Source organism: Arachis stenosperma, chromosome 2, assembly GCF_014773155.1.
Source record: "Arachis stenosperma cultivar V10309 chromosome 2, arast.V10309.gnm1.PFL2, whole genome shotgun sequence".
In the NCBI taxonomy this organism is placed as follows: Eukaryota; Viridiplantae; Streptophyta; class Magnoliopsida; order Fabales; family Fabaceae; genus Arachis; species Arachis stenosperma.
In genome coordinates this window covers 103,707,073-103,726,320 of record NC_080378.1, presented here as the reverse complement: position 1 = coordinate 103,726,320, position 19,248 = coordinate 103,707,073, and the positions used below count along the sequence as shown (strand labels likewise).

Sequence of the window (19,248 nt, the reverse complement as noted above, 5' to 3'; positions counted from 1 at the left end):
CATTCTTAACATTCCTTCTTTGTAGTTCTAGCTTTGCCCAAGGTTGGAGTCCATCAATGAAGAAGAACAATGCATCCTCTGATGCTAAGTTAGGAATTTGAAGCGTAAGAGTAGTGAACTCCTTTACGTAGTCGCTAATCGTACTGTTGTGCTTCAACTCCCTCAACTTCTTCCTTGCTTCATAAACCACATTCTCAAGGAAGAATTGTCTTTTCAACTCCCTTTTGAAATCTTCCCATGTGGTTATGTTGCAAGTACCATTCTCCATAACTACGCACTTTCTCCTCCACCACAAAGTAGCATTATCAGAAAGATAGAGAGCTGCAGTGCGTACCTTTATTGCTTCTTCAACCACCCCTTGGCCTTCAAAGTACCTCTCCATTTGCAATAGGAGGTTCTCCACCTCTCGAGCGTCCCTCACGCCCTTGAACTCCTTTGGCTTTGGGAGATCAATCTTTGTCGTCTCCCTTATAATGGTTGGTCGAGATTTTGCCTCCTCGAACCAAACTCGAACTTCCTCAAATAGCTTCAAGAAATTCTCAAGCTTCTCTTCGATTTGGAGCATGCTTTTTTTGAAAGCATCTAGTTCTCCTAACACGTGAGCCTCGAGGGTCTCCTTGTCATGTTCTATCCTTTGGAACCGCTCATCCATAGAGGATAGAACATTTTCCAACATAGAAACTCTTTCTTCTAAGAAGTTAGAGTCCTTACCTCTAGGCTCACTTGAAGAACGGCCCTTCTTGCCTCCCCATTGAGAAGGAATAGTATCCCTTCCCCTTTGAGACTCAACATGCTCCATGGTGATATTTGAAGCCATACCCACAAACCACTTGTGCTCCGTCTTGAACCTTGCTTGGATACCAAATTGTCACGGCCTTGGACATACTCCAACGCTACCGTGCCGGCACTCGGACTTACTCAACCTTTTTAAGCTAAGACCAAGTCAGCCTAACCCTCAATACTTAGCAAGAAAGCTAAAAACACAAGAGAACACAAGAGAAAGGAAGCTTGGTGGAAAGAACACTTTATTGTTCAAGTGTTTGTTACAAATGATTCACACACCTTACACGAACTCTCACCTCCTATTTATAGCCTTCCACCTCCTCAATGGATGGTTAAGATTAAATCTAATCAACGGTCCAGATTAATCATCCAGAATCTTCTTTACAAATATATATCCTACCACAACTTTCCAAATGTTTCTAGATTATTCCATACCACTCTTTATACTTATATATACATCTACACTCTTCTAGAATACTCTATGACCTTCCAGAGTCTTCTAAAACCTTCTAGGATATTTCGGGACCTTCTAGGACATTCTAAAACATTCCGGAACCATCTAGAGTATTCTCAAACACTCCAGAAAACTATATAAACACTGTTAAACCTAACCTTCTAAAATTTACCGTGACATCGGAGCCAAAAAAAGAAAAATTATAAATAGGTAATTAGGATAAATTATTAAAATTATACTCAAAAATTTATTCTGATGACAAAAATAATTCTTCAAGATATAAATGACAAATAAATGTGAAATTATTTAAAAATACTACATAAATAACTAATGAGTATAATATTTTTATAAATAATAAAAAAATTTATATTTAAAAAATAATTTATCCATTCAATCCAAAATTTTTGGCCATATTTGAATAACTATTATAAAGTGCATATAAACATCCAATTAAAATATGATTTTTATTTTTTATTTTTTTAAAAAATTAGTCATTCACAAATAATTTTTTTTAAAAATCACTTTACATAAAATTAAGAAATTTTAAAATAAAAATATTTTATTTTTTTGAAACATCTTGATAATATACTCTTAATAATTATATTCTATCATTCAAAAAGATAAAATAAGATAATAAAAATGAGCAATCGGCTATTTTGTAATTTTTAGGGGTGGTAAATAAGCTTAAATTCGCCGAGTCGACCTGCGTAATCCACAAAAAAATAAGCAGAATTAAAAATTGAGACCGCCACACTTCGAAAGTCTGTCTAACCCATACTGTTTAAACTACGGAATTTGGTAGGGCGGGACGGGCCTCTCTAACGAGCCCAACACTTTATTTTGCTAAAAACATTTTTTGAAGATGCTCTAATTTAGTATTTTGAATTATGTTTTACGTTTAATTGATTAGGTTTTAAATATATAAATGTTTAATTATATGTGTTTGACAATATTAATTTTATTATTTTATTTCAAAAAACTTAATTTATGATTATATTTATTATATATTTATAATTTTAAAAATTTTAATATTTATAAATTAAAAAATTATAATTTTTTATATTTTTAAAAATTATAAATTTATTAAAATAATAATAAAAATTATATATATTATTTAATATTTAATAATAATAAAAAAAATTTTGATAAATTTAGTCCGTCAATTTACTGACCTGCCGTTAAGTAGGATAAGGTAAGATTTTAGGACTCCCTCGTTAGGAAGGGCAGAACGGACCAGGGTGGCCTTTTGGCGGGGCGGGGCTCCCCGTGTGCCACCCTTAGACTACTTATTATTGCCAACCCGAAGAAAACAAGTTTAAACGCAAAAAAGACTCGCAGTTGCAGACTTCACTCTCACTATCATCCAATCTCTCTCTCTTTCTCTCTCTCTCTCTCCCCACCGTATTCGGCCGCCACCCACCACAAATGGACGACCGGCCGCCGCTACAAAAGATCGCAATCTCCGGCCCAACACTCGCATCTCTAATCCAGCGCTTCTCCACTTCCCCTTCCTCCCTCGATGGCCTCCTCTTCGGCCACGTCACCCTTCTCACTCCTCTCAACCTCTCCGACGATCCCTCCACCGCCTCCTCTGCCACCACTACCTCCGATGAATCCACCTCATCCGCCACCCTCGTCGCCACCGTCACCGGTTTCATCTCCTCCCCTTCCCCAACCTCCACCTTCTACGACTCCACCGGCACCGTCACACAACCCTCCCTCCGCAACATCCTAAATAACCACCACCACCATAACAACCACCACCTGATAGGTTGGTTCTCCGCCCGCCGGAAAACCCCACTCCGTCCCTCCATGCGCGAATTCTCCGTCACACAATCCCTCTCTTCTCTCTCCGCATTCTCCTCCCAAATTCAGAACTCACCAAACCCTAATTCCACATCTTCTTCAACTGCTTCTTCTTCCTCCTCCTCCTTCTCCCCTTGCATCTTCATCCTCTTGTCTTCTCCTTTCTCCAACGACCACATCCACACTCACGAGTACCGCGCGTACCAGCTACGCGCTTCCTCCTCATTCGAACCGAAACTGATCGATATCGTCAACATTGGGCCTGCGTTTCGAGGGCATTACGGTTCCTTTAGTCCTAACGCGGCATTCCCGGTGTTGGAATGCGATTTGGGAATATCAAGCATGAATGAAGATCGTGATGGTAATGTTGACAAGGAAGATGAGAGATTGAGTGTGATGAAGGAGAAGGCGAAGGATCAGCGGGAGCTCGATGGTTGCGCCGAGGGTTTCGAGGTTGGGAGGTTGAGCAGGATGATGGGGTCGGAGGCGAGGAGTTACACTTCGAATTTGGAGGATTTGTATGAGAAGATGCTTGCAAAGGTTGAGAATCTGACTAGGTTGGTGGAGCAGAGTAATGCTAAGGTTCTTGAGCAGGTAAAAATGTGTTTCTTTTTTTGGATTATCATTTTTGCTTTATGACTGAGTAATCATATAACATCTTAAAAGTGAAGTATAAAGTAGATACTTATAATCTCTTGGAATCTAGAAAACAATAAATACGTCACTCGTTTGTTAGAACATAGAAGGATGTTTAGAGGATCTATCATGGAGATAAATCATTTCTCTTAAATGTAGATATTTTATTATTTTTAGTGTCCTGAAATATTAGTAGTTCGATGTTTAGGACAATAAATCATTTCTCTTTATGATGGAATGCGATGTAATGCTTTGATTAGTGTAGCTGTTCCTAGCTAGTGGTGAGCTTGATAAGAATGTGGCGATTTAAATTGCACGAGTTGCATGTGATATTGTGATGTTTCTTCTCTTGGTCGTTGTTGTTTTATAATAGGAAGCAACACTGCTGTTTGATCCATAACCCTAAACCATAGGTGTTGTTGATTGACTAAACTCTAAAGGGAAACTTTGCATAAAATGTGGTTTGATGTATTGGTTTATCCCACCTTAGTTGTTGACATTCAGGATGTTGTCAAATTGGAGTCATAATGTTACCGTGTTGAATGTTAAATAGCATATAGTAACAGCTTTGTCTTGTCGTTGAGCCGCTTAGGTATCCTTCAGAGTTGAAAACATTGGTGCCTGCATAGCCAAAAGTGGTATGAGTTGAATGGTATAGAGCAAGATTTTGTACCTTTCTGCAAGAGTGTCTGCTACCTCTCTTTTAGACTAAGGATCTTTGGTTATAAAATTTCTGTTATAAACTTGATAGAAACTAGTAACTTATGTTCATTTTTTCTTTTATCAACTTTGAACAGGAACATTATAATAGAAAGTTGAGGCAAAAAATTAGAGCTGCCGCCTCAGAGTAACTATCATTATCAATGATGGCAATGCTTTCGTTTTAATTTCAGTTCAGGTAATTTTTTTTATGTCTTGTATTTGTCTGTTCCTTCCCCCCCCCCCCCCCCCCCCCCTTTTTCTCTAAATAAAAAACTCATGCTATCAATAAAAATAAAGCAGATTTGGTAATAGATCTCGTCATATCAATTATTTGTTTATAAGCTCGTCTTTGCATTATTAAAACTGCATATTGATCAAAGTGAATTGTAATATTACTAAAGCTCATCGGGTTCTTGCTCAAGTTGAGCTAGCTAACTGTATCGCCTTTTAGGGACACAATTTTGTTATGGCCCTTGTGAGTTTGGAGATGGAAATACAGAAATACTTTTACTCATCATCATCATCATCATCATGGTGTTAGCTGATGATGTTTGGTGCAGATCTATAGTCGTAATATCCTAGATTCTTAATCAAGCACACTCATTCTATATCAAGAGTCAAGACATTTATTACTTAATTTTGGTCACTGCTGTAAAATTTATAATTATATCATTTCACATATAAATTATGTCCTTAACATGTATAAAATTTTTAGTAGCTTCCTACCTACAAAAATACTATTCTTTCAGCTTCTTGTTATTGGGTCTGAAAGAGATCTTATTCATGTTTTCCTTAGTAGTAGATGCACTAGTGCATATTCTTGTATATTTGATAGACGTTCTTTTCTGGTTTTAGGGTGGTCCACATTGCAGAGCAGAAAGCCTATGTGTATTGTGCTATATAGTCCTACCCGAAATATGCATATTTCATGTTGTATTTGAGTTTAGCCTTACAGAAGCATTTTCCTGAGGACGTGCACTTTTATCTCATCATCCTCTCCCCTTTCTGTTTTCTTGTTGTGTTTTCCCGGTTTTTGCTATCAATTGAGTTACACAAGTTATTTGAGTTACAGACCAATTGTGTAGCTTAGGAAGGATTCTTTTTGAGAATTTGATATAAAAATTAACAGTAAACTATTAATGCAATCAACCTCTGAATGTCAACTATGTTAGTGTTGAATACGACCTTGAGTTTAATGAAGCATTTAAGCAGTATATAATAGTGGCCTATTTCTTGCAAATATATCTGATTATCTTCTCTTATTCTGGCATATTGGTTGGATTACTTATGTCAAGTAGCATCTTGAAACTCACTAATGTCATGCTTATATTAACTACATGTTCCACTTGTTTTCATGCATTATATGACTGGGGCGCACTAGCATGGCAATCATCCATGTTAACAAGCTTATTTTTTGTGTGGCACAAAGCAGAGGAGGGTTAAGCAAATCGACGATTTCAGCCTTGTACACCTGACCTGGATAAGCAACAGTTTCTTCTGGTATCACTGGAAACATGAGACCGGCTTTTTGGACCTTTTGGCAGGCCTATCATATAATCTGTCCTGCTATTGTAGATTTTGTATTTTTTACTTCATGGTGACTCTTAAAGCTGAAGAAGGCGGTAAATCGTGCAGGGTGGTTGAATGGTTTTGGTCTTCCTCAATTCGAAAAGTTTTGAAGCTTGCTCTCCCAAGCTTTTGCGGCACATATTTGCTTCCTGCAATGACATGCCAACTGTATTTTGTATTGTTTGCTTTTGGTTCCTTTTACCCCCTTCATAGAATATTAAAACTTCAGCTTTAATAGTTAGTTTTACTTTGTTGCTTGCACAAAGATCACTGTAAAAGAAAGAAATGAAATCAACAAGCACTCAGTTAATTTTGGTACGTTTACAAAATTATCATTCTATGGTGAACTTCTGGAGTTTTCTGTTCTGTAATTATGCCCACCCTCTATATGCTAAGCATTCATTATAAGCAAAATGTACTACATTATGTACTAAGGTAATATAATGGTTCGAATTTTATGTCCTTAAGCTATACACTATATACACAATTGAATTATCTTAGTGCATCACACACTAAATTCAATGTATCATAGCATTCTCTTTGATTATAAATAAGGTACTCTAGTCTTGGATCAAGTACTAAAAATGCTGGGATTCCTCCCTAGGGTTGGTTCCAAAACATTGTCTTTGATGAGTAATGAAAAAGACGCGTATTTTACTAATATTTAAATTTATTTACTATCTTCTACAATACCAGTTTCTTTAAATTTTTAGTAAGCCAATTCAATTGTTTTTTCGGTCAATATTTGATAATAATTAAAACAATAATGATATGGTTTATTAAAATTACATATTAAAATATAAAATATATGTTAAATTAAATTAAATAATACATATATATACTCATAAATATATAACAACAAAATTTTATTCCACTACAAAATTTACAACATAGACCAATTATTTGTATATATATAGCATAATTTAATAATTGATTTTTTTATATGTATAACATAATTCAAATTATTTAGAATTGGCCAATGGAAAATACGAATAATATTAGCATTAGTAGAACAAGGGCATTTTTTGAGTTTTTTAAATTTGTAAATTGTTATGAAATTTTTTTCAGAAAGTCTTTTTTCTCTTATAAAATTTTAAGTTCATTAGTAAAACAAAAATAAAGCCTATAAGTTTCTTTTTATACCAAAAGAGATGATAACGTACACAAATGGAAAATAATAGAAGGTTTGCTGGAATAATGGTAAGTAGTAACTAGTAACAATATAAAACATCTATGAATCGGATATTGTTACAATGATAGCTACTTCTTTTTATGGGTAAAAAATCATATTAAACTAAATGGAAGAAGAATTTACACGATTCTATCAAAGTAAAAAATGTGACATGAATCACCCAAAAGTATATTTTAATGTAATTCGAACTAAGTTAATTTGAACTAGCTAAAACAATAGTAATTCGAATCCTCTAAATTTGAATTAGTCCCTATCAAAGTAATTCGAATGGATACAATTCGAATTATGTATGAATTAATTCAAGGAGTAATTCGAATCATATTGATTCGAACTACATGTAAACGTGACCCACACTAGTTTGAATTAAGCTGATTCGAACTAGTCCACCATTTTGACAACCATAGTAATTCAAAACAGGTTGATTCGAATTATCATAAATTTTGCTGTACATGGTAATTCGAAGGAAGCTCATTCGAATTATAAAGTTTTATCCTATAAATAGAGTTCGAATTGAGCTCCTTCGAACTAAAATACCAAATCCCTACCCCACTAAATCCTAGAGAAAATTCTTTTCGTAAGACTCCAACAACGTGTTCAACATCACATTCAGCTAATGGGAGATAACGCGGACCGACTATATCGTTTGGATGGAATTGCCCACATAGCTAGTGCATCAACCAAGAGATTAGTGCGCAGTTGTCCTTTTAAAATAGAATTTAACGTGTTGTTTTTATATTTTTGCCTTTTGTTTTTGTTTTAATAGTTGTCATTATTTACCGTGGTTAAGTTAGATAGAGTTGTTATATTAGTGGTTTTTTTAGTGTTTTTTTACTGGTGGCTAAAAATTAATAGAAAAGTGTGAGTAGCAAAAATAACGACGGGTGAAACTTACGTAGAGTAAGTGTTTTTTTTTGTTAATATTCGAGATAAATTCTTTATGTTAAAATTATACTATTGTTAAGAAAATATAAGACAGTATTATCTTATTAGGCCCAGTTTGATGTGTATATGATATTATTTTTCATCTTGACACGTAACATGCTTTGGTAGAGTAGAAGTTGTATTTTTTGGATTAAGATATACATTAGTGAATGATGTTGTGTAAATATGTTCTGAGTCGAGAGACAATATGATGCATTTTTTATGCAGCCCCACCGATGTATCTCGAGCATGCGACGGCAGCAGGGTATGCGTCTGGACGAGAGGTACGTTTCGTACTTGCATATGGCCGGCTTATACCATCTAGCGAGGCTGAACGAGAGATGGTTTAGGCTGGATGAGCCCCTGGTTAGTGCATTCGTGGAGCGCTGACGTTCGGAGACGCACACGTTTCATATGTCGTTCATGGAGTGCACGATTACACTGCAGGACGTGGCGTACCAGTTAGGGTTGCCGATCGATGAGCATTATGTTAGTGGTTGCCTGACAGACTTTCAGATGTACATCGAAGGTGGTCACCTAGCTTGGGTGTGGTTCGAGGAGCTGTTGGGGGTGTTGCCTCCTGTGAACTGCATCCAGAAGTTCACAGTGAACTGCAGCTGGTTCTATGATACATTCGGCGAGCTTCCTAGGGGGGCCGATGAGCCAACTGTTAGGAGATATGCCGGGCCCATATCATGATGTTGTTAGGGACTCAGCTATTTGGTGATAAGTTCGGTACTCGCATTCACATCAGGTGGCTTCCATACGTATGCACATCTTCACGCTAAACACAGCCTCCTCTTTATCCTGAAACTCTGATAAACCTCTGGTACCCTGCGTATCTCTAGCACCAAATCCAATAGGTTCTCCAAGAACCCCCTCCCGTCTCATGGCATCCAAGTCCAAAGATGAAAAGTGCGGGGAGTACTGCTGAGCCCCTGAGCTGGAACCACCGCCCGCCCCATCTGGATTACTCGCTACTATGTCATCACCACTATCATCAGCAATGATGTCTGGCTCCACATCATCAGCGTCATCATCATCCGGCAATGCATCGTCTATACCAGTCGGTGCCCCACACTGTAATGAAATCGGCGCCCTATCAATGATACCAACTTCTCCCCCACCACTGTGGTTGAGATCAATGGCGAACGACGGGGAAGCCACATGCTCGTCCTGAGGTGCAATCATAGACACGGATGAAGCTGCACTAATAGGTCTCGAACTAAAACAGGCTATCGTAACTGGAGTTCGGGTATTCTGGTTCAAACCACCTGAACTAGAGACCACATCAACCAACTTTGCCAACAATTCAGGTGTCCTGACCTCGGCAAATTGCCGAAGACAATGGAACAGGACCTCTAAATCCTCGTCACTCCCTATGACAAACGAATCGTACTTCATGTCATCTCGCAGCATTGAGATCGGAATGCGATAGAATAACTTCTCAACCCATTTCACGCATTGCAGCCCAAGTTTCTATATTATAGAATTCAAGAAGTCAGTGAAGCTCGTTGTAGGTTTTAGAAAAATACTGATGGGATCTTTATCAGTAAATTTAACACCTGAACGCATTTTTTTCTTAATTGACCCTCTATAATGCACCAACACTAAAAAATTCTCCTCACTAGCCATTGTGTTTCACTCTAATGAGAAAAATTCACGTTCACACCATATTTATAAACATCTGGGGCTTCATTATTCGAAACAACTAATTTCGAATTATATATAGTTTGAAGCAATCTCATTCGAACTACTATGTGTGACTTCCTTGCTTAATTCGAATCAGTATGATTCGAACTATCTTAATACAAGATGCATGCATAATTCGAATCGTGTTGATTCGAACTACCTAGGACCAAATGCATGCATAATTGGAATTTATTAAATTCGAATTACACTTCCCTGTTAATTCGAATTGAATTAATTCGAATTACATTAAAATATGCTTTTGGGTGATCCATGTCACATTTTTTGCTTTAGTAGAATCGTGTAAATTCTTCTTCCATTTGGTTTAATATGGTTTTTTACCCTTTTTTCATTATATGTTATTTTCAAACTATTTTCTTAAATAAATATTTCATCACAATGAGAATAAAATAATTAAAATAAAGAATAATTAAAAAAAATAGCTAATATGTGTCGATATATGATAAGTTTATTATTAATAAAAAATTTTAATATTTTTATTTAATAAATAAAAAATAAATACATTAAAAATTTAAACTTTTTATATTTTTAATAAAAAAAATTATTTTATAATTTTAACCTATGTCCTAAGAACACAAAATAAATAAACCCTTTAAAAAAAAAGAGTGAAACATCAACTTGACCCCTAACAATTTTACGAAATCTCTTTCCATCCATTAACGAAAGCATAATCCCATCGCGATTCCTGACGATTAACTCCGTGAGACCTTCTACCTCCTCCATTAATGTCTCTGTCTAGATTTAAGAATCTTGCCTATGTGGACCATTAAGTCAACAATTCAATGGACAAATTTCTTCCTCTTCTTCTTTTCTTTTCTCCTTTCCTCCTCTATGCGAACCAGAACACCACCAGACTAATTCTCCTCTCTTCTTCTTCTCAATATCATTTTCGGCTACTATCATCACCAACATCTACTACCATTCTCTGTTTTTGCTGTACCAACCCGCTGTCACCTTCTTCTTCTTTGCTGCACCAACCCACTGCCACTTTCTTTCAATTGAGTAATTTTATATATTTAAATACTTGAATTTGGTTTGGAATATGATCTTATGAGTTGTCCTTTTCTGAATTTTGATAATTGAATATAGATATTTACTTAAAGGATCGATTTTTATATGAAAGAGTGATTTGGTGATTTTGGAGTGCGTCAGTGTTTTAATTTGTTCGATGTAAAGTTCTCTACTTGAAATGTAGACTTGAAATTTAGTGTGAAATCAAATAGAGACGGAGGCAAGTTAATAAGAGAGGGATTGTGAGGATAAGCAACAGAAAAAGGGAGAGAGGGTAGCCGTGGCAACACAGGATTACCGATGGTGAACAGAGAAGTAGGGTGTGAGATATGGCTTCGTGATTTTGGTTCGGTCAAAAAGAAGGTAAAGTAGTGCAACGAAAACAGAAAATGGTGGTGGATGTTGGTAATGACATTGGCCAAAAATGGTGAAGAGGAGAAAGAGAAAATGCAAAAAAAAAATGGTGGTAGATATTGGTGATGATTAAGGGCTGAGTTGAGATTATACTCTTTCTATTGACGAAAATTTTGACGAAAGTGCCAGAAATATCTGACAAAAGTAATGAATATCGCGATGAAATTATGCTTTTATTAAGAGACAAAAAGAATTTCGTAAAATTGTTAGGAATTGGGTGAGATTACAGAACTTTTTCTTTTTAATATTGTATTATTAAGGATGAAATCCTCGTAATATTGTATTGTTAAACACTACTATGGCTATGTACAAAACGTCAGTAACGTTTTATGTTTTTCAATTAAAATAATATTTTTTAACAAAATATCAATAACATTTTGTGTTTTAATAATTAAAATAATATTTTTTTATTACAAAATATCAATGACGTTTTATTCTTTTATAATTAAATTTTTTTTTATTACAAAATGTCAATAACATTTTATATTATTATTACAACCCTGTAAAATACTAAAATAATCAAATATTTTTGTATTTTACATTAAAATTATTCATATATAAAAATTTTAGCCGAGATTTGAGGCTCATTTTTTTTATTATGGATTTGGTATTGGTGTTGTACAATGAAATGGATGCATGACCAATATTTTCACTGCTATGGTACTTAGTCAAAACATAGGTTACATTTAGTTTTGTTTTTATTTTTTTATTTTTTATTGAAAGAAATAGATAAACGCAACCTGCGTTTTGTTTTCTCAAATCTTTTAAAATTTTTTTTATTCCCTTTAAACCCAATTGTAGCCTACGTTTTACTGTGGGCATAAAATAAATTTTTTTTGAAGCAACAAAACGCATCTTGCGTTTTACTTTTTTGTGTCAGCTTTTTTCATAGAATAGTCAAAACGCAGGTTGCGTTTTATGGGCTGTCAGCTTTTTTTTTTTTTGAAAAACTAAAAATGCATGTTGTGTTTTATTTAAAAAATATATTTTAAGAGTTCGACCTATAAATACGAAGTAAGACACTCATTCAACTTGCCTCACTCCATTTCTACTCATTGTATTCTTCTGTCTTGCACATATGCCGTAGTTCTGAGTTTTTTTGACAGTTAGGTGTGTCAAAAAAATCGGATTAGGTGAGGTTGCAGTTATGAAAAATATTACAACTTTACGAGTATATTATAACGGTGAGGTTATACCAAACACACATGAAGGAGTGACTTTTGTTTGTGAATGTCCATTGTCATTTGCTATTTCATGTACCATGAATTTTGTAGAGTTGCAAAATGGACTTTGTAATAACATTCAAAGCCACATTTCAAAAAGGGTGAGCAACATTTTAAACAGAAATCCTGTACAAGTATTTGGTGGGCTGATACAGTTTCAAATGATGCCCATCACTGACGATGCCAGTATGCAGCAGATGTTATGTATTTATCAACAAACCCGATTTCATGTGCCGATGATGGACCTGTACGTTGAGTTCGAACAGCAGTCAGGATTGGGTGCGGTCAGCGAGGAGGTCAATGTTGATGAGCTCAGGGATATAGATTGGGAAGAAGATAATAATGACAATAAAGAGGGATTCGAAGCTAACTATGAAGTCGATGACAAAAACAATGACGGAGAGTTGGCAGGCAATCCGGCGGTGCAAAATGAAGCAAATGCGATTGTAAGCCAGCATTCGTTTGGTGTTCCATCTTTTATGCGGACTCTAGATCTCGAAGCCATGCATGCCCCGGAATTTCCTGAGTATGCGAATACGGGTATGTTATGATTATTAACTCAAGTTTCCTATAGTGCTTATTTTATTTGCCTTGTCTGACTGATGGTGGTGCGCATGTCGTATGTGAAGGCAACGCTGCGGCGGAAGATGACGAGTTTAGTGTCAAAATGGAATTTGCTTCGAGAGAGTCGGTGATATCTGCAATCAAAAGCTACACTATCTCTAGAGGAGTTGATTACACTGTGTATAAGTTTGAGTTGCAGACATTCTATGCGAAATGCAAGGGGTATGGTGCAGGGTGCGACTCGCTTATCCGAACTAGCTTGATTTGAAAAAAAGCTTGTTGGGAGATCAGGAGATACAATGGCAAGTACACGTACACCATGGGCACGATTTCACAAGATTATGCTAAGTTGGACTCAGACACAATTGCAGATGCCATTAGGCCGTTGGTCGAAGCAGACCCCTCGATAAAGGTGAAGTCTGTTATTGCAGAAGTTCAATCCAGGTTCAACTACACTGTGAGTTACCACAAGGCTTGGTTGGCAAAGTTGAAAGCTGTCGCAAAGGTCTTCGATGATTGGGAAGTTTCTTACCAGACTCTGCCAGTATGGTTGAAAGCAATGATGGTGAAGATGCCAAGGTCTCGTGTTCGAATTAAAACGCTCCCCGTTTACTGTGAGAGTGAGGAGGTTCAAGGTGTAAGAGTCCTGCACCCCGTTTTTTGGAGCTTCTATCCGTGTATTGTAGCATTCAGACACTGCAAGCCACTGGTGCAGGTTGATGGCATTCACCTGTACGGAAAATATAAAGGTGCACTTCTTGTAGCAGTTGCACAAGATGAGAATCAAAACATTGTGCCTATTGCATTTGCGATAGTCGAGGGTGAGACGGCAGATGCATGAGAGTTTTTCCTAACCAATTTGCGGAGATATGTTGTTACCATTGATGGTGTGGGTATTATTTCCGACCACCATACCTCCATCGACGCTGCAATAGCTCGCAGTAACGGTGCATGGTCACCACCAAGGGCGTGGCACATGTACTGCATCAGGCACATCGGGTCCAACTTCTTAAGGAGGTTCAAGACTCCATATTTGCATAAACTCGTGGTGAACACAGGTATTTCATCTCGCTGTTATGGTTCTATTCATAGTAAATTTGTGGCATCTGCTTATGATTAAATGGTTTGTTCAACAGGTTATTCTAGAACGGAACAAGAGTACAACAAAAACTACCAAATGCTTAAAGAGCAAAGTGAGGCATATACTCAATGGTGCAATGACATCGGTGTTAAGAGATGGGTGTTGGCATTCGATGGTGGTCATCGTTGGGGATATATGACGACAAACTTGGTAGCGTACATAAATTCTGTCCTGAAGGGTGCACGCAATCTTCCTGTGACTGCCATTGTCCAGTCAACTTTCTATAGGCTGAATGAATTATTCAATCGGAAGAGTACCGAGGCTCATGAGCCTCTCCGCAACGGATTCACGTATTCAGAATTTGCAACGAAATAGTTGAAAAAAGATTTCGACGTGCAGGAAACATTGTGGTCAACCGGTTCGACAGGCGCAACGAGATGTTTGAGGTTCGTGAAATGCAAGATGGTACCATTTACACTGTTGACCTTGCGCAATGACACTGCGACTGTGGCCATTTTCAGGTCGAGCGACTCCCATGTCGCCACGTGCTTGCATGTTGCGCCAACCAACGTCTTGATTGGCAAGTATTCGTGCACGACGTGTACAAGATGTCTGAAATTTGCAAGGTGTACAAAGGCGAGTTTGTTCCGATGGGTGACCCATCTACATGGGATAGATATGAAGGAGCGAAAGTGATCGCCAATTGGACATTGAGGCGCGCAACAAAAGGAAGACCGAAGTCAACCCGCTACTTGAATGAGATGGATTCGCGGGATATGCATGGTCCTCGCCCGTGCACTATATGTGGACGCGAGGGACATAGCCGCAGCCGATGTCCTCAGCGCGTAGGTCCAAGCTCCGCTGGAGGTCATTAGTGGTTTAGCTTTTCAATGTAACTTTGTTATGACGTACTTCACAATTATATGTGCGCCTGGACGTACCGCTCAACAGACTCCTGAGTGTCACACGGCTCGGTGTCTCTGCACCGCTGGACCCATGCAATATTAACCTTCCCCAACACGTGATCTTGCGGATCGGGCTCCCGACCAAAACACGCAATGCAGTTCTCCACAAAAAACTGGTGACTGCTGTCTGATCTACCCGTAACGACCTCCCCATTAATCGGGAGACCAAGAATATAGCTCACATCTTCCAGCGTCACCGTCACTTCACCGACCGGAAGATGAAATGTGTGAGCCTCTGGCCTCCAACGCTCCACCAAAGCACTTAGTAGTGTAGAATGACCTCTCATTTCACCTGCTCACGAAACGTGTTGAAACCCAGCCAATGCCAGTGCCGCTGCAGCTACCTCGTTAAAGGTATCTAGCGGATCGAGTTTTCTGGACAACAAATTCCTGACAGCCTGCAAAAAGAAAAATAATAATTATTAAATTCTAAATAATATCATTTACTAATTTATTCAAAAAAAAGTTAGCAACAATAATTAAATAGTATTATTATTATTATCTTAAAAAATAATAATTAATTATTAAAAAATCATAAATACTTATTTATTATTTATTACTAGAAACTAATAATAACTATTATACAGTATTCTATAATAATAATAATAATAATAATAATAATAATAATAATAATAATAATAATAAACAGTATTTTATTGTCATTATTATGAATGAAAAATAATAATAAATTATTAAAAATCAATAATAAATTATTAAATAATATTATTAATTATTAAAAATTAATAATAATTTATTCTTACTATTATAAAAAAATAATAATAATATATTAATTATAATAATAATTACTTAAATATAACAACAATAACAATAATAATAATAACCATTTATTATATTATCATTATCCTAAACGGTATATTATTAATAAACAATATTACTTATTATTAAAAAAATATTAATAAATTATTAAAAAATAATAATTTTTTTAATTAAATATTATTAAAAAACCGTTTACTAAACAGTATTATTATTATTATCATGAAAAATAATAATAAATTACTAAAAAATAATAATAAATTATTACACAATATTATTAAAAAAATTAATAAATTATTCTAATTATCATACTCACTATTATAAATAAATAAATAATAATAGTAATAATAATAATAATAATACAGAAAATAATTTCTCTAATAATAACAATAATAATATAATAACAATAGTAAAAAAATTAAACCATAATAAAAAAATACAGATTATTAATTTCATCGCCTGCAAAACGTTACCTACATTTTATAAATCATTGAACAATGCAAATTTATATTTATGAACAACTCACCATACATCTATATTCAAACAACTTACCATTATTTTATCTATAACCAAATTAATTTATGGAGATTTCACTCTTAAAAAAAATCACATTAAAAAATTGGCAATATCTGGTGATATGTGATAATATCGTTCTGAATTGTTGTCAGAACAGTACCAGCATACAAACAAAAAGTGGACCCCTTCGTAACTAAGGAATCTCGAAAGTTGAAACTTGGTAAACAAGACGAGAGAATAAAAAAAAATAAAAATAAAAATAAAAACACAGCCGCAAAAAGCAGCCAATACAATAAATAACATAAATAACAAAAAAATAAATAGCCGCAAAACTGGAACTTTCATGCCATTTTCTTAGTTACTCAATTACTTGATCCCCAATCCAATGACGTTGGCACTTACATAACAAATTCTTTCCTTTTTTTAATAATAAATAATTAAATACATAAAATAAAAATAAATATAAATTTAGTAAGCAATAAAAAAACAGAGTAGCACATAATCTGTGTGAAAATGCTATAAACCTCTCTAGAACCCTGAACCTTAAATCTGTGCACTCAAACCCACAACATACCACAAAACAATGAACTAGAACAACAACAACTGATACAATTACATGCTTCTTCAGCAGCAAAATCAAGAAAAGGCATCATGGCCACTGAAATCGTTTCTGGGTCAGTTCAATTACTCTTCTTTCTTTCACAAGAATTTTTATCTTTTACTCAAGCTAAGTAAATAGATAGATAGCTTCATATACTTGTTGGTTATTGTTGATTCAACTTTTTTATCTGGGCTTTTCATTGATTTCTAGTTTGTTGAACAAGTTGTTTGTGTTTTTGTGCTTCTAAGCACACAGACATGCAAAACAACTGACTTCATAGTTTCATTTGTTTTGGAATTTAAAAATTTGGTTAGTGATATCATAGGATATTTGTCAAAACTTCTTGCTTGTGTTATGCATAACAACTATTTGTTTCATTGTTTGATTCAACTTGCTTCTATTTTGACGTCTCTAATTTGTTTCTGGATTTCCCCGGCTGCAAATCACAAGCTAATTTCTGGTTGTTGCACAAGTTTTTGGTTCTTCTAAGACTAATTGTAGTTTCTTTTGTTTTGGACTTTGAAAACTTATATCTGTCAAAACTTTGAATAATGACTATTGAGAGAGTTCTAAGAAGAGTTCTGTTTTTGGTGGTTGATGCAGAAACAGGAATTCGTCGAAGAGGCGCAGGTGTGGAAGTGATTCGTTGGAGGACACTCTTGAGAAGTGGAAGAAGAAGAACAGCGACACTCAACATGATTTCTCCACAAATGGGGTGCATGTGGTTCATAAAGTTCCTGCAAAAGGGTCCAAGAAAGGGTGCATGAAAGGTAAAGGAGGGCCTCAGAACTCTGAGTTTAGATACAGAGGTGTGAGGCAGAGGATTTGGGGTAAGTGGGTTGCTGAAATTCGCGAACCAATCAGCAACCATGAGAGTAAGAAGAATGCAAAGAGGCTTTGGCTTGGTACTTTCACCACTGCATTTGAAGCTGCTCTTGCTTATGACAAAGCGGCTAAGACAATGTACGGTTCAGGCGCACGTTTGAACTTTCCGGAGCATGATTTGGAGTCAGTAGGCTCTGAAGAATCACCAAGTAAGAATGGAATTATATTTAGTGGTGAGGCCCCTAAAGCTGAGGATTTGGATGGTAATTTTCATCAGTTTTGTGAAGACAAACCTAATTTTTCTGATGTTGAAGCATTGGAGGGAACAAAGGAAGAAGATTATGATGTCCAAAAAAATGAGAAATGTGATGATGCAAGTGTTGTTCATAAGGAAATGAAGGATATTGAAGCTAAAATACCTGGAGAAAGTGAAGGAATCGAAGGAGAATCAGAAGAGGTTTTGAAGTGTTCTGGCTCTGGTGTTGAGTTTACTGATATGGTAATGAATTCTGGAGCTGATGGCGCGGCTTCTGACACCAACGAGCATGAGATTGTAGCGAATAATATAGAAGTACCAATCGAAGAATCGACCAAAAGTTTAACATCATCATGTGATTTGAGCAATATTGACAACCATTGTGATGATTACTTTAACAATCAGATATCAGATGAGGATTGCAACCCCAAACCTAATTATGATCAGTCAAACATAAAAAATGAGGCATATATGGTGAAGAAGAAACATGTGGAGGAAGTAATTTCTGAAATTCTAAGACTTTATAGCAACAAGTGCTCAAATAACTGTATTCAATCTCAAAATGAGAATGATGAAAATCAACCTTCTGTTAATGTTGAAGAAGAGAAGCCACTGATGCCAGTAGAAGCTGACATGGTACAAACTTGCAACTGCTACGGCTGCGATAATAGCGATGATGAAATTAAAAATGAGCCTAACGGTTCAGATGACAATGTTGGAGAAATGTATGAGTTTCAGGCTTTGAACAGCAACATTGATAGGAAGCTTGAATTGCAAGAAAAAGGAGATGATGGAAATGTGTTATCTGAATTCAGTTCCAAGCATAATAGGAAGCTGTGTGAACATCTGAATAATATGCAGGTTAGCATAGAAATGGATCATGATTATAGTTTCTTGAGACCTGACTATGATTTTGGGTTATTAGAAGAGCAGAAGTTACTTGATTTATGCTTTTCACATTTAGGATCTTAGGAGTTCACAAATGCTTACAAATTTTGTTTTCATTTTGCTGGGGTCAACGCATGAACATATTGATGTTTTTCTATCCACTACTGTTAATGTAAAAGGCAAATTAGTAGACTCATTCTTTTATAATGATACGAGTATAATTTTGATACACATGTAAAACGTTTTATACAGTTGTCTAACCACATTCATTCTTTTAAATGAGTATATACATAATTAATGTAAAGATAATTATTTTTATTTTTACAGACGTAGTATTATGAAATTAGATGTAGGTGT

At 35.7% G+C, this 19,248-nt stretch overlaps 2 protein-coding genes across 3 annotated transcripts; both read left to right on the top strand.

The window, feature by feature from the left end:
* Nucleotides 1-2,486: 2,486 nt before the first annotated feature.
* On the top strand, nt 2,487-6,402 carry LOC130959378 (uncharacterized). Of its 2 annotated transcripts, none has more exons than XM_057885290.1 (3): nt 2,487-3,637; nt 4,477-4,577; nt 5,814-6,402. In XM_057885290.1, exons 1-2 carry the CDS (start codon nt 2,663-2,665, stop codon nt 4,528-4,530), a joined length of 1,029 nt encoding a protein of 342 aa, XP_057741273.1. In that variant the 5' UTR covers nt 2,487-2,662; the 3' UTR covers nt 4,531-4,577; nt 5,814-6,402. The 2 variants fall into 2 exon arrangements, with proteins under 2 accessions (XP_057741273.1, XP_057741274.1); XM_057885291.1 differs by having other exon boundaries at nt 5,763-6,402.
* A 10,414-nt stretch (nt 6,403-16,816) lies between these two features.
* Nucleotides 16,817-19,121, top strand: LOC130960930 (uncharacterized). Its single transcript, XM_057886467.1, has 2 exons — nt 16,817-16,995; nt 17,526-19,121. Exons 1-2 carry the CDS (start codon nt 16,973-16,975, stop codon nt 18,973-18,975), a joined length of 1,473 nt encoding a protein of 490 aa, XP_057742450.1. The 5' UTR covers nt 16,817-16,972; the 3' UTR covers nt 18,976-19,121.
* The last annotated feature ends 127 nt before the right edge of the window (nt 19,122-19,248 follow it).

Excerpts from the sequence above, each read along its gene's own strand:
- LOC130959378 (XM_057885290.1), top strand. The coding sequence starts at position 2,663 with ATGGACGACCGGCCGCCGCTACAAAAGATCGCAATCTCCGGCCCAACA. Across the intron at positions 3,638-4,476 it reads ATGCTAAGGTTCTTGAGCAG|GAACATTATAATAGAAAGTT; the intron begins GTAAAAATGTGT and ends AACTTTGAACAG.
- LOC130960930 (XM_057886467.1), top strand. The coding sequence starts at position 16,973 with ATGGCCACTGAAATCGTTTCTGG. Across the intron at positions 16,996-17,525 it reads GCCACTGAAATCGTTTCTGG|AAACAGGAATTCGTCGAAGA; the intron begins GTCAGTTCAATT and ends TGGTTGATGCAG.